At 39.7% G+C, this 15,853-nt stretch overlaps 1 protein-coding gene across 2 annotated transcripts in view; it reads right to left on the reverse strand.

Annotated features, from left to right (window-relative positions):
• Positions 1-15,853, reverse strand: part of LOC147031944 (uncharacterized) — a 50,453-nt gene that overhangs the window by 29,998 nt on the left and 4,602 nt on the right. The window contains exons 2-3 of one of the 2 annotated variants that reach the window (XM_085869185.1): positions 9,772-9,911; positions 9,301-9,381 (exon numbers count right to left, since the gene is read on the reverse strand). In XM_085869185.1, the coding sequence (XP_085725311.1) occupies positions 9,301-9,310 (10 nt within the window). In that variant the 5' untranslated portion in view covers positions 9,311-9,381; positions 9,772-9,911. The remainder of the gene's footprint in view (positions 1-9,300; positions 9,382-9,771; positions 9,912-15,853) is intronic. The other variant, XM_085869187.1, reaches the window with a different exon arrangement.

Consider the following 15,853-nt stretch of genomic DNA (forward strand, 5'->3'; position numbering starts at 1 on the left):
AGAGAGAGTGAGCGGGAGACAGCGAGAGAGAGAGAGTGAGCGGGAGACAGCGAGAGAGAGAGTGAGCGGGAGACAGCGAGAGAGAGAGAGAGAGAGTGAGCGGGAGACAGCGAGAGAGAGAGAGAGAGTGAGCGGGAGACAGCGAGAGAGAGAGAGAGTGAGCGGGAGACAGCGAGAGAGTGAGCGGGAGACAGCGAGAGAGAGAGAGAGTGAGCGGGAGACAGCGAGACAGCGAGAGAGTGAGCGGGAGACAGCGAGAGAGAGAGAGAGTGAGCGGGAGACAGCGAGAGAGAGAGACAGTGAGCGGGAGACAGCGAGAGAGAGAGACAGAGACAGAGACAGAGACAGAGACAGAGACAGAGACAGAGACAGAGACAGAGACAGAGAGAGAGAGAGAGAGAGAGACGGGGAGACAGAGAGAGAGAGAGAGAGTGAGCGGGAGACAGAGAGAGAGAAAGTGAGCCGGGAGACAGAGAGAGAGAGAGAGAGAGTGAGCGGGAGACAGAGAGAGAGAGTGAGCGGGAGACAGAGAGAAAGAGAGGGGGGAGAGAGAAAGTGAGCGGGGAGACAGAGAGAGAGAGAAAGTGAGCGGGAGACGAGAGAGAGAGAAACGGAGAGAACAGAGAGAAAGTGACGGGGAGAGAGAGAGAGAGTGAAACGGGAGACAGAGAGAGAGAGAGAGAGAGTGAGCGGAGACAGAGAGAGAGAGAGAGAGTGAGCGGGAGACAACGAAAGTGGCGAAGAGACAACGAGAGAGAGAGAGAGCAGAGAGAGAGAGAGAGAGAGAGAAACGAGAGAACGAGAGAGAGAGAGAGAGAGAGAGAGAGAGAGAGCCTTGAGAGGTATGAAAGCTGTGAGCCCTGCTGAAAGCAGCGGGGGAGAAAGCTTGAGAGAGCAGCCAGAAGGCTATAAGCCGAGAGGCAAAAAAAACTTGAGAGACAAGCCAATGGAGATTAATAGCCAGAGACATATGAAAAGCAGCCCAAGGAGAGATATGAAGCTGTGAGAAGACAAAGAGCAGCCAGGAAGACAAATGACAGAACCTCTATAGACAGCCTTGAGAGAGCGAGCGAGAGACAGAGAGAGCAGCTGAGAGACAGCGAGAAAGCCCAGCCAAGGAGAGATATGAGAGCAATGAGAGACAAACAGAGAGCCCGAGTACCATGAAAGATAGCCAGAGACAAACAAGCCAGATAGCCAGAGACAAATGAAAAATAGCAGAGAGAATATGAAAGCTAATGAGAGACAAATGAATAGCCAAGGAGAAGACAAACAGAGAGAAATAGCGAGAACAAATAGGAAAATAGCCTTGGGAGACAAACAAGGAGAGAGCTGTAAGGGAGACAAAACAGAGAAATAGCCAGAGAGACAAATAAGTAGCCAGGGGAGACAAATAGGAGAAGCCAAGCTAGAGACAAACAGGAAAATAGCCAAGTCCTTGACCATGAGCGAGTATAAGAAAATAATGAAGACAAATAGGAAAATGAGAGGAACCATGAAATAGCGAGAGAGACAAATAGAGAAAGTATGAAGACAAATGGAGAAATAATAGAGATATGGGAGAAACTGTAAGAGACAAATAGGAGACAGCCAGAGAGACAAATAGGAAATAATGAGATAAACAAGGAAATAATAGGAGACAAATAGGAGAAGCCATGTAAGGAGACAAATAATAATGAGACAAATGAAATATGTAAGTATATGGAGAACAGCAGAGATCATGAGGCTTAATGAGACAAGCCAGGAAAGCAGCGGGAAGGTACCATGGAGAGCGAGCCCAGGGAGACAAGCAAGGAGAAGCAGCGGAGAGACAAGCGGGAGAAGCAGCGGGAGACAGAGGAGAAGCGAAGCGGGAGACAAGCCGGGAGAAGCGAAGCGGGGAAGACAGGAGAAATGAGCGGGAGACATGTGGGAGAAGCGAAGCGGGAGACAATGAAGGCAGCCCAGGAGAAGCGAGGCAGGCGGGAAAACAGCGGGAAGTGTAGAGCGAGCTTGAGACAAGCGGGAGAGCGAGCTTGAGGCAGCGGGAGCCTGCGGGAAGCGAAGCCCTGTGAGAGCCCAGGAGACAAGGAGAAAACTGCGGGAGAGCCTGTGAGAGACAAGCGGGAGAGTGAGCGGGAGAGTGAGCGGGAGAGTGAGCGGGAGACAGCGGGAGAGTGAGCGGGAGACAGCGGGAGAGTGAGCGGGAGAGTGAGCGGGAGACAGCGGGAGACAGCGGGAGACAGCGGGAGACAGCGGGAGACAGCGGGAGACAGCGGGAGACAGCGGGAGACAGCGGGAGACAGCGGGAGAGTGAGCGGGAGACAGCGGGAGAGTGAGCGGGAGAGTGAGCGGGAGAGTGAGCGGGAGAGTGAGCGGGAGACAGCGGGAGAGTGAGCGGGAGACAGCGGGAGAGTGAGCGGGAGACAGCGGGAGAGTGAGCGGGAGACAGCGAGAGAGTGAGCGGGAGACAGCGAGAGAGTGAGCGGGAGACAGCGAGAGCGAGAGAGTGAGCGGGAGACAGAGAGAGCGAGAGACAGAGAGAGCGAGAGAGTGAGCGGGAGACAGAGAGAGCGAGAGAGTGAGCGGGAGACAGAGAGAGCGAGAGAGTGAGCGGGAGACAGAGAGAGCGAGAGAGAGTGAGCGGGAGACAGAGAGAGCGAGAGAGAGTGAGCGGGAGACAGAGAGAGCGAGAGAGAGTGAGCGGGAGACAGAGAGAGCGAGAGAGAGTGAGCGGGAGACAGAGAGCGAGAGAGAGCGAGCGGGAGACAGAGAGAGCGAGAGAGAGCGAGCGGGAGACAGAGAGAGCGAGAGAGAGCGAGCGGGAGACAGAGAGAGCGAGAGAGAGCGAGCGGGAGACAGAGAGAGCGAGAGAGAGCGAGCGGGAGACAGAGAGAGCGAGAGAGAGCGAGAGAGAGCGAGCGGGAGACAGAGAAACGAAGCGAGAGAGAGAGTGAGCGGGGGGGGAGACAGAGAGAGCGAAGAGAGAGTGAGTGCGGGAGACAGAGAGAAACAGAGAGTGAGAGCGGGAGACAGAGAGAGCGCATGGGAGACAGAGAGATTTGCGTAGGCCGGGAGAGTATACCCAGCCATATCACATATTTGCTCTTACACGTTACATATATTTCACATGATTGCCTGTTTTAATATCAGAGAGAGAGCTGAAGCGGGAGATCAAGAGAGAGCCTATTATCGCTATTGCCTGCTACACGCGCTCGTTTTACACGTTATTATTTCGCGTTAATGCCTGTTTTACACGCATATAGCTCACACGCCTAAATCACATACGATCTACATACATCTGTTCCTCTTACACCTGACATATTGCTCATACACTGCCTATTTTACACGTTATTATTGCCTGCCTACATAATCTGCTCTGTCTTACATCACATATCTACTATTAACGCCTGCCTTTAATAACGCACAATATCTACATATTGCCTGCTCCACACGTCACATATGCCTACATATTCGTTCCATCACCACATATCTACACGTCTGTCTTTCCACGGCATATATTCGGCACACCTGCTCGTTCTTACAATCACATTATTCTATTATTGCCTGTTCCATTGTTATTATTGTCTACATATCTGTCGCGTTTACCACCTATTATTGGTCTATTAACGCTGCTCGTTACACTATTGTCATATATTCCGTACACTGTCATGCATTAATATCACATACTATGACATATTGCTCTATTTTGGATTTTCAATCGGCGCATATTGTCATATTATTATTCGTCGCATCACATATTCGTTACATATTCGTTTTACACCATATTAGACATATATTCATATTATTGTCGCACACGTTGCTATTGTCTACATATTGTCTGTTTCCATCACGCATATTCCTACATACATGTTATACCGCTATTATTACTCACATCACATTGTCTGTTCTTACACGTTATTATCTACATATTATTCGGTACCACATCGCCACATATTCGTTAATGCCCGCCTTCATTAATGCTATTGGTTCGTTACATTGCCCAAGTTCCATTAACGTTATTACATATCTTCAAGCATATCTGCCCACATCACATATATCTACATATTTGTCTACATTACACGTTATTATTCATTATTATTATTCTGTCGCAATATCACGTTATTGGCTCCATATTGTCTGGTTTTATCACCATATCTATTATTATCTATTTTACTACCCATCAGACATATTCATTAATATCTGCCTTGTACATAACGTTATTATTCACATTGTCTGCTCCATTACACGCACATATTGGTCTAGACATATTACCTGCTTCATTGTAAGACACATCAAGCATTAACGCCATTATTTGCCTTATTTTAATAATGCAAGACATATTTATTCCATATCACACATCAAGCACACCACATATTATTTTACACGTTTTATTATTATTATTATTCTTACAACGCTTACTATTACACATAATTCTTACGTTTACACACACATATTCATTAACGCTTATTATTGGTCTTATTATCTGCCATACATACATATCTTACACGTTTCTTATACTATTAGTTATTTCACACTGCTTATTATTATTATTATTACACGTTTACACCATATTATTCATGACATCACGCATTATTATTATTCTATTAACGTTTACATTATTATTATTATTTTACACTCATTTACATATTTACACGCTATGAACGCCACACACATACGCTTACACCGTTTATTATTGATATTATTATTTACACGTTTATTATTATTATTACTTACACGTTTATTATTACGCGACACTGCTTATACATGCCATATTTACATCGCTTATTATTATTATTTTACATCAAGCTTATTACATATTTTTTACACCGTTTATTATTAATATTATTTTATTAACGCTTACACATATTGCCTTTTTTACTAACGTTTATTATTACATTATTATATTTACACTGTTTACATATATTTCATTAATCGCTTACACATATTATATATTTACACGTTTACATTATTATTTTACACGCTTATTATTATACATATTTACATCGCTTATTATTATTATTATTATTTACACGTTTATTATTACTATTATTTTACACTTGCTCATTATTATTATTATTTACACGTTTCATTATACACATATTTTTTCCATCAAGCTTATTATTATTATTAATGCTTACACGCTTACATACACATATTTTTCTATTGATCGCTTACATTACTTTCACATAATTTTTTCATTAATCGCCTTTACATACATATTATTATTTATTAATCAGTTTATTATTATTATTATTTTACTTACACTGTTTACACATATTATTATTTTATTTACATCAAGCATATACATATTATATATTTTTTTACACGTTTATTATTATTTGATTTCATTATTATTATCGCCGACATATATATTTACATGCAAAAGACATCGCTGACATATATTATATTTACATCGCTTATTATTATTATTTACTGCTTACACACATATTATTTACACGTTTATTATTATTATTTATTTATTAACGTTTATTATTATATTATTATTACACACGTTTATTATTATTATTATTTTACACGCTTATTATACGCAAAGACACTGCTTACATACATATATATATATTTTATACATGAGAGAGATGCGATTGCTTATATATATTTACATACATGCATATATTATTATGCGACATCGCCATACTATATTTTCATTAATCGCCATTATTATTTTCAACGTTTATTATTACATATACATATTGGCTTTACATATTATTACGCCATCGCTTACAGCACATACACATATATATATACATATTATTTTTTTTACACGCTTACATATTATTATTGGCTATTTGGTTTTTTTGGCACAATTTGCTTCTTTTAATATTATTATTATTTACACGCTTTTAATTGCTTGTTGTTATTATACATATACATATTATGCGTTACACGCTTACATATATATATACACACATATACATATTGTTTACATCGCTTATTACATATACATATTATTTTTATACTGCTTATTATTATACATACATATTATTTATTTTACACGTTTATACATATTATTATTATTATTATTATTTTTTATTAATGCTTATTATTATTATTATATACATATTATTATTATTATTATTTACATCGCTTATTATGCTATTATTATTACATATTATATTACACTGCTTATTATTATTATTATTATTACACGTTTACGCATACATCACATACGTACACGTTTATTATTATTATTTACACATACATATTATTACGCGCGACATCGCCATATTATTATTATTATTATTTACACTGTTTATTATTATTATTATACATGCGCATATCGTTTATTATTATTACATCATCAAAGCTTATTACACATTATTACGCACGTTTACATGCATATGCAAAGCATACGCTTATTATTACATATTTTTTACACGTTTACATATTACACACACGTTTATTATTATTATTATTAATTTGCTTATTATTATTATTACGCGCATACACTGCTTATACACACATATTATTATTACATCGCTTACATATTGATAATTAGTTTTTTTTTTTTTTTTCTTTGGCATAACGGCTTCATTATTACATATTTTTTACAACGTTATACATACATATATATATGCATACGTGTATACATACATATACGTATTGAGAGAGAGAGAGAGAGTGTGTGAGACAGTGAGAGAGAGAGAGAGTGTGTGAGACAGTGAGAGAGAGAGAGAGAGTGTGTGAGACAGTGAGAGAGAGAGAGAGAGTGTGTGAGACAGTGAGAGAGAGAGAGAGAGAGTGTGTGAGACAGTGAGAGAGAGAGAGAGAGAGAGAGAGTGTGTGACAGTGAGAGAGAGAGAGAGAGAGAGTGTGTGAGACAGTGAGAGAGAGAGAGAGAGTGTGTGAGACAGTGAGAGAGAGAGAGAGAGAGAGAGAGTGTGTGAGACAGTGAGAGAGAGAGACAGTGAGAGAGAGAGACAGTGAGAGAGAGAGACAGTGAGAGAGAGAGAGAGACAGTGAGAGAGAGACAGTGTGAGAGAGAGAGAGAGAGAGAGAGAGAGAGAGAGAGAAAGAGAGACAGTGAGAGAGGGAGAGAAAGTGAGTGAGAGAGAGTGAGAGATAGTGAGAGAGAGAGAGAGAGAGAGAGACAGTGAGAGAGAGAGACAGTGAGAGAGTGTGTAGAGAGAGAGAGAGAGAGAGAGAGAGTGAGAGTGAGAGGTGAGGTGAGGTGAGAGTGAGAGTGAGAGTGAGAGTGAGAGTGAGAGTGAGAGTGAGAGTGAGAGTGAGAGTGAGAGTGAGAGAGAGAGAGAGAGAGAGAGAGAGTGAGAGTGAGAGTGAGAGTGAGAGTGAGAGTGAGAGTGAGAGAGTGAGAGAGAGAAACATCCTGTCCAACCCGTTGTTTGTACATGTCTACTATTATGTCCTTCAACCTTGCTGTTGGTGTCGTCCAACCCCACCCCCACCAACCGCTTCCTCCGTACTGTTCCTTTTGTCCTATTGCGTCCTCATCTGCTCAGTGTTCTCCCTCTTCCATGGGCCTTGACTGCACACAACCCGATGGGCCGAATGGTCTCTTTCTATGTTGAAGTTCCTCGGAAGGGAAGTCATTGGTTGACAAGTGCCAGCCAGAGTTACCACTATATTCGTTATGTTTGTGTGTCTGGCTGTCCAGAGCATAACTCCGTGGACTTTGATCCAACCTTGATGAAACTTGGTTGTGTGTTCCATATCAATGTCTCATGTTTTCCTGGATGAGGACGTGCGACGCCCATTGTGGGCAGAGCCACGCCCCAAAAATGGCTATTTTGGTGGGGGTAGTTGGATGAAAAATCTATCTTCTCCTCGGGAATTTACTGCATGGAATGGGTTCTTTGATGTTTGAATCGCAAAATGAATTACCTCAAACTTGTCGTCTGATTTTTCGTTTTCGTCCCAATGTCAAGGTCACAAGGTAAAAAACTCAGAAAATTGCGAATTTTGACATAAAAATCATATGACCGCCCAAACTTTGAGAGCTGGGATGACAATATTTTTTATGCATAATCTTGAGGTCAATCCCCACCTAAAATCTTGAAACCATTTTGCTCCATCTCAAACACCTTGCCCATGGCACCCCCTTCTAGTTTGTTTTTTCGCTGATTTCATCAAAGTATGGATAATCCGAGAAGTGCGAAATGCCATATAGCCTCAATGACGTTATATTGTTCCTGGAATGTTCCAGAGGAAGTTTTGCACCAAAGGTATAATCCTTGATGTTTGACCTTTAAAAGCCACAAAGGTCAAATTTTCAATGTTGTGGGAATCAAACCGGGTTTTCAACCTTCTAAGACGAACTAACTCCAATAAGCTATAGCACGTATCCTGTTTCCTTATTTTAATGTCCACAACATTGTTTTGTGACCGTTAAAGTTTATGCAAAGGTCAAGTTTTGAAAGTTGTTGAACGAAACCGGGTTTTTGACATTTTACACCGAATAACCTGTCACTCGTACCACATCATGTTGATCATTTTTATAACTTGGTCGAAAATTATCACATTGTCTCATCATTGACTTCTGAAACAATCTACATCGTCAAATACCGCTCGTGAACCACTGTCGTCTTCAGAATTTTCTATTTTATATTGCGAACCGTGGTGTCTGTTCATGTGTTCATGTGTTCATGTGTTCATCTGTCAATCTCTAAGTCTGTCACCTGTTTTTGGTGGCCGTTTCCTGCGGTCTGTTTGAAAAGCTCAACATTCACTTTTGAAATGACAGTACACTGCCACCATTTAGCAGTGGGTAGGAGAAGTATCTCAGAGGTTTGGCTCTGTGGGCAACCAAGAGTGCAACACAATTAACCTTTTGAAGTCCATGGAATAATTTAAATTGTGAGATTAACTTAAACTTTTCCAGTCATTGGGGACTGGTACTTTTCCAAGTTTACGATAATTTGATGTCACTTGATATCAAAAATTCAAGACCGAGAAATTTCACGATTCTTCTTGTGGTCCTCCTCCTCCATTTCAACTTGACAGATCTCTCAATCCAGGCTGACACTGATAAACCAGATATTCGTTTCACAGAACGCTTCATTCTGCTATTTCGTATCGACAATGACAGTGGCTCTTGACAATGAGTCAGATGGTAGTCTGCTGATGAGTGACATTCAATCTCATTTGCAAGGTGAGAACAATGTCCAGGTTTGGTCATTTTCACAAATGGCCAGTCTACAACTTATCCAATGGATACAGCTTTTCGCTTTATTCTTGAAAGCCCTGTGCAGAAAATACTTCCGAATACAACTGAGTGATATTTTCATCAAATAAAATGAATTGATCTCACCCCACTCACAACTTACTCCTCCCCACCGTTACCTTCCATCATGCCCTTTCCCTATTGTCTTGAGGTGTCAATTGGATATTGGATAGCAGACCACCAAAAATGAGCAACCCACCCTGAAAGACATTCATGAGCTCACTGGGTTTATGTTGACAAAGCAATCACAGTATGGAAACTTACAAGAGCAGTAAAGTTCCAAAAAAAACGCTAAAAATGCAAAAATTAGGTACACCACTGCTTTCAACCAATTGTCTAACAGCACATTATCTGGTTTAAAAGAGATTGAGGATTGCAGTGAACTGGGATGTTACATCAATTCCTCAACACAAGGAGAGCGTTTCCTTCACAAAGGAGGGGGGAACGTTCACCAAAAGTATACAAATGAATGAAAATGTTGCAAGCTTCAACGAATATTTGGATAAACAGGAAGGATTTTGAATTTTATTTCATTTTAAATATATTCGGTGCAATGTACCGAATGAACAGTCATGGTTAAAAATACATACCGGAAGCACCCTGAAGATCACCTCGTTCCTCACTGGAACTGCATGGCAAGCAAGAAGTCTTTGCTCAAGCTGCAGTGATCATCACGAGTGATGTGCCGGTCATGGTCTGCTTCAAACCTGTGCAGCACTTTTGAGTCCTTCTGCAAGTGGATTAAAGATGGATGAAGAAAAATTAAGTCGTCGATTTTTTTTTAAATGGGAAAGGGCAGGGAAAGCTCCGTTTCGTGTCAACACAGACTTGTGCGTCAACACATTGGACAAAATTATTTTTTACATCTCAGCGTACACAGATGCAGAAACACCAGCAATTGGGGAGGTGGGAAGGGGAGGATAGTAGGATGGTGAGTGGAATCCAAATAACTTTTGATTTTACAGCAATTACCAAAAGATCGTCAAAATCAAAATCTCATGATTAATTCTCCCAAAATAAAGAACATAAGGTGAGGGATATACACAAAGTTGTGTGCATGCAAGCATGAGCAACTTCAAAACTGAAGTGGTTGTTGGAAAGTCTTTACCGAGATGTCTTGATGAGGAAACAATTTTACTGTCATGTTTATCAGAGAGTATGCAATCACTCTCTATTGGGATGGTGTGGGAAGAAAAAGAACATTTGTTCGCACCCACTATATACAAAACTAAAGTTGGAGTAACTTCTCCAAAACGTCACTTTGACTGCATATGAGAGCCTACCAGGTCTGTTTTTCTGATTGTCGAGACTTGGCACACGACAAGTCCTCCTCACGGAGAATGCGATTTTTTTTTAATGATGTCGTGGGTGCCTTTGTTATATCACAATTGAATTTGTGGAAGGCGACATGTGATCAGTATTAGTCGGGTCATATCCAGGACTCCCGTGACCATGGAGAGCATAAGTTCGTTTGAGGATGGATTTTGGTACTTTGGGGTATTTAGAAAAAAGTGAGCTACTATGCCCTTCCCAAAAGTGTGGGCTAACTCCACGAGAGGGCAAAATCCAAAATGGCCACTGGCGGCCATCTTGGAAATTACACAATTACATAACTCTTGAGTAAAATAATTTAGACATGAAATAAGTGTCGTTTTTTTTACTAATTTAATGACTAGGATTCCATTTCAGTGGTTATTTTCTCATTTTGCAGTAATCTTTAACATGAAATTCAAGATGGCTGCCAACGGCCATATTGAATATTTGAGTATGTCCCACCTTCCGAAATGTAGCTTTTTACTATTATCGTAATTATGCTCTTTATTTTGTCACAGGATCATTGGATTTCTGCGAGCAAAAGACCACCGACTGCCACGACAACTGATCAGTCGTCACATCACATCCCAACTGTTGAGTAACAGAATTAACTGAGTTCAGACAAACATGTCTGAAGAATCAACCAGTAGCAGAAGTAGCAACTCCCCTCCTTAATGTGTCTTGCAATGTGGTGATCATATTGATCAGGAAAACTCACTTGATGGGATTTCCAGTGAAAAGTGGCAAAGCTTGCGTGAAAAAGCAGCGAATTGGAGGGGGCTCGATAGGTTTGGCATGGTGTACAAGTGTGTCTACTGGGAAAAGGGACACAAAGGTCTTTGCATGCACAAGGAATGTTGCCTGTCTATTTCAAGCAAGAGAAAGCTCCAGCAAGCTGCAAAGCGAAAATATGCAAATAGTGAACAAAGCAGGTAACCCCGACAGTTGCAGTTCTCCAGGCAGTCTTTAAATACTGAGTTGGCCTTGTTTTGCTCTGTCCTTTTCTGCTATTTGTGCTTGGAGAACAGTTCCTGCTTATTTGTTCACACTCGTTCCAGCTCACTATTTTATTTTGTTAAGTCTGTTGGTGTCATGTTTTCTTTACACTTAATCATTTTTATGCATAATTGGAGGTGCAAAATTTTGCCTATTGAACTTCATTTGTTGTGTCTGCATTTGCCTCTTTGATCAACCCTGCTGCTTTATTGGGTTTGGATTTCCTCAATTGATCTTGTGTTTGCAGGTTGTTACCACCACACATGAACTCAATACCTTGTTGTTTTTTTTCCTGTGTGTGCAGTGAATTGACGTCTGCGTCTGAGACCCCGAAACCTGCTGCTGCTGATCCCCTTCTCGTTCCTTCGCAGAAACGTCTATGTTCGAGTATAGGGCATCTACATGATAAAAACTTATGTGTCTGGTGCATGCGTCCTGAAGACAAAAATTAAATACTTTGTGTCATGTGTGACTATTGATTGGCCAAATTAGATCCATATTTAAACATCTAATCCATATTCAGTAATTGCATTAATCATTTGTCATGATTCAAACCATTGTTCTGGCTGCTTCAAAATGTGTTTTCCATGCCTTTGCTTTAAAATGTGTTACAAGCAAGCACTTCTAACACTTTCCCTTTCTGTAAACAAGCCTTAGAGTATAACCTTGGGCAAGCAGTCTGGCAAACTGTTTATACATTATCAAAGGCTTTTGCTTCTCCTGAACATGCACCAGGGAGGTGGGGGGGAATGCTGTCAGAAAGATGCTAGGTTCCAAGGTCTGAGGATTGAATGTTCCAACTTCCCCTTGGGTGTAGGGAGGGGGGGACAAGAGCCCACTTGCATATTTTTCTTTAAGTCCACACTCAGTTCTCCTTTGTAACTCCACCTAGCCTTAGGATATATAAGTGCAAGCTTGTAATATGAACTTTAATGTGATTCGGAGGCCCACTGGGATCGTTGCTTCACATTCCGCATGCATGCGTTGTGCTGCTTCAATAAATCGTATTATTCGAGAACTCCTCTTGGACTCACCTCAATTCATGGCCAGGGTTGAAGGGTCTTCAAACTTTGTATCTTCGAAATCAAGAAAAGGCTTGGAACGTGTTTAAAGAGCATACGGTGTTACTATATGACATGGACATGAGAGATTGCATTTTCAAACTGATTGACACCACACCTGACCCATTTGCAGCTGAGATATGATACCATCATCGCTGCTGGCTCAAGTACATCACCAACAATAAGATTAATGATGAAAGGCATGAGCTGAATGATGAATGCGCTGCAAAAATGACCATAAAAAGGACACAAAAACAACCTAGATCATATTTTCAGGTCTGACAATGACCTCAAAATGGGCAAGTAACACCTGGAATTAATTTGGAGTCAAAAAGACACTTCATAATTCATGCCTGTATGTTAATTTACTCAAGATTTAAGTATTTTTGAAAAATTTCCAAGATGGTCACTGGCGGCCATTTTGGATTTCACAGTGAAGATGTCCTCCAAGTCGACAAGTTACAACTGGAATGAATTTCCCGCCATATAATTACTTGAAAACAATACCTTAAACGTCATCCTAACTTAACTGGTTTGGAAGATGTGAAATATTCATATATTCAATATGGCTGTTGGTGGCCATCTTGGTTGTCACATTGAAGATGACCACAAAATGAAAGGATAACCACTGGAATGGACCCCTAGTCATTAAATTAGTAAAAAAAGCAACATATTTCATGTCTGTAAATTATTTGAAAATTGAAAACTCGACTTTGTGAAAATTATTAAATTATCATAATCTAAAAAGTTGGGAGTCAGAAGCATCTTCAAAAGTAAGCAGGTTTTTCCGCATCCACTTGAACCAACTGAGACATCTTAATGAATTTGGAAGATTTTTATGGTTGTTAAATTTTATCTTATTTTCCCAAATGGGCAAAAAAATCACTTATTTATATATTGGGAAAACAGGTCATTTAATTTATTATTGGCTTTTTTAGAAACTATATTTTATCCTAAGTTCAGGTTTAATTTCAAGATAATCCATTATTTTATTTATACAATATCTTGTGTTGATATTTCCCTGAAAATGACAATTGTGAATAATATATAACAACAATCCTTTGAACATTTCTCTAATAGGTTCAGTTTCTTCCATTGTTAGAAAAGGTGGGTGATCGCCCTCATACTTTACATTCATTTCTCTAATCAATCTTGTAAAGTAATTCATTTTTGGTGTAAATCTAAAAGAATGATATTCCTTTTTATATTTTTTATTATCATTAATTCGACAATAATCACAGAATATACATTGTTTTTTTGGCTTTTGACTCTGTGTTTAATCCCACTCTATCACATGCAGGACAATTCTCAAATTTGTCATATGGAGAATCAGGGAATTGAAGAGGCTCAAAATCTGGCATACTTATAAAGTAAAACTTTACTTAAACTGAAATTCATCTTTGGTATCATCTTCGGTACTTTCACAATAATCTATAAAACTACTTTTATAACTAATGTTTGAACACAAACTCAGTATCATAACTGTAGTTTGAACACAAACTCTCGGTATCATCTTCGGTACTTTCACAATCATCTATAAAACTACATTCATAACTATCGTTTGAACACAAACTCTCGGTATCATAATCACTCTCATAATCTTCAAAATCTTCAGTTGAATAATGACTCATTTAATTAGTAGAAAAAACATTACCATCGATATCTTATATACTTTTTTGCATTAACAGATTCAACAGGAGGGGGAGCACTCGGGAGAGTGCAAAACCTCCGCCACCAATACTGCTGGGTCACTCAAGTGAACCTTATATCTTATTCATTAAATATGATGTCAACAGTGTTGAGAGTTATAGTTCTTTTCTCCAACATTTTTTTGGGGGGAGGGGGGTTGGAAATCACTTAAAACATGTAAAAATGTAAAATAAATAAATAAATAAATAGAAATTTTGTTGAAAAAAAAAATTGCAAGAATTTTTTTTTCTCTAACAATTTTTTTTGGGGGGGGGGTTGGAAATCACTTAAAACATGTAGAAATGCAAAAAAACTTTTTCTCAAACAATATTTTTTGGGGGGGGGGGTTGGAAATCACTTAAAATATGTAAAAATGCAAAAAAAAAAATTTTTTTGGGGGCGGTTAAAAAAAATTTGTGGGGGGTTGGAAATCACTTATAACATGTAGAAATGCAAAAAAAAATTTCTCTAACAATTTTTTTTTTGGGGGGGGAGGACCAAGTCCAAAAATTTAATGGCATGATCCTTGGACCATACCTCACCCCCACACCAAGTTTCGTCGAAATCCATCGAAGAGTTTTTCCGTAATACTGTTCACAAATAAACAAACAAACAAAGGGGTGAAACCAGTAACCTCCATCCATCTTCGAAGATGGCGGAGGTTAACTACTACATTTTTAATATTAAAGGTATAGACCGGGAGCCCAGGGCCCAGAAGCTCAAACGAACGAGGTACTAATATCTGAGCACAAGGGCATGAATGTAGTATCAAAAGACATATAAAAGTTATTTCTGCCGGGTACCACCCACTGCGTAAGGACCCTGGTGACCCTCCAAAGGGGTCCTTAAAATTGGCTACATCAAACATTGGAAGTACCAGTTGGTATCACTTCCATATGATGCATATGACCAACCTTACAACAAAACCACATGTGACAGACATGCCTGCACTACTGAAAAAGGCCCCCAGAAGCCCCAACAAGGGCCCCCAAAAAGGGCGAGCTCAAACATTGGAGTACGAGATAAAACCAGTTTTAAAATTCATATATACATCCCACAGAGTGTAAAATGTCCATTACCAGACAAATTGTCTGCTGCATTGGCCCTACCAGAACCCCCAAAAGTGAGCTCTAAAAAGGGCAAAACATTACAGTAGACCAAAAATACACAATTGGCATAATTTTGCACATTATGCCGGCACACCATTACCATAGGAAACATTTATGTTTAACAATTTAACAAAAGAACTACAAAATACTAATAAGCCGACTGGTATCACACTATGAACCAGTAAACTCGGAAAAACTACAGGCTCATATTATACTGAAACACTCGGAAATATACGAAGACATAAATAGTTCTAATGTTTCCTAACTCCTAACTCGGAAATCTTTGAAAGTAATCACAGTTCTAATGTTCCCTGACCTCTCCTAATATAACATCTCCGAACTTGGAAGAGAATGTTCGGAAAAGTTAGGAAACATTCGAAGTATTTATGTCTTCATATATTTCCGAGTGTTTCCAGTACAATATGAGCCTGTAGTTTTTCCGAGTTTACTGGTTCATAGTGTGATACCAGTAGGCTTATTAGTATTTTGTAGTTCTTTTGTTA

The sequence above is a fragment of the Eptatretus burgeri genome, chromosome 2 (assembly GCF_056783735.1).
Source record: "Eptatretus burgeri isolate ZD-2024b chromosome 2, Ebu_testis_v1, whole genome shotgun sequence".
Classification (NCBI taxonomy): domain Eukaryota; kingdom Metazoa; phylum Chordata; class Myxini; order Myxiniformes; family Myxinidae; genus Eptatretus; species Eptatretus burgeri.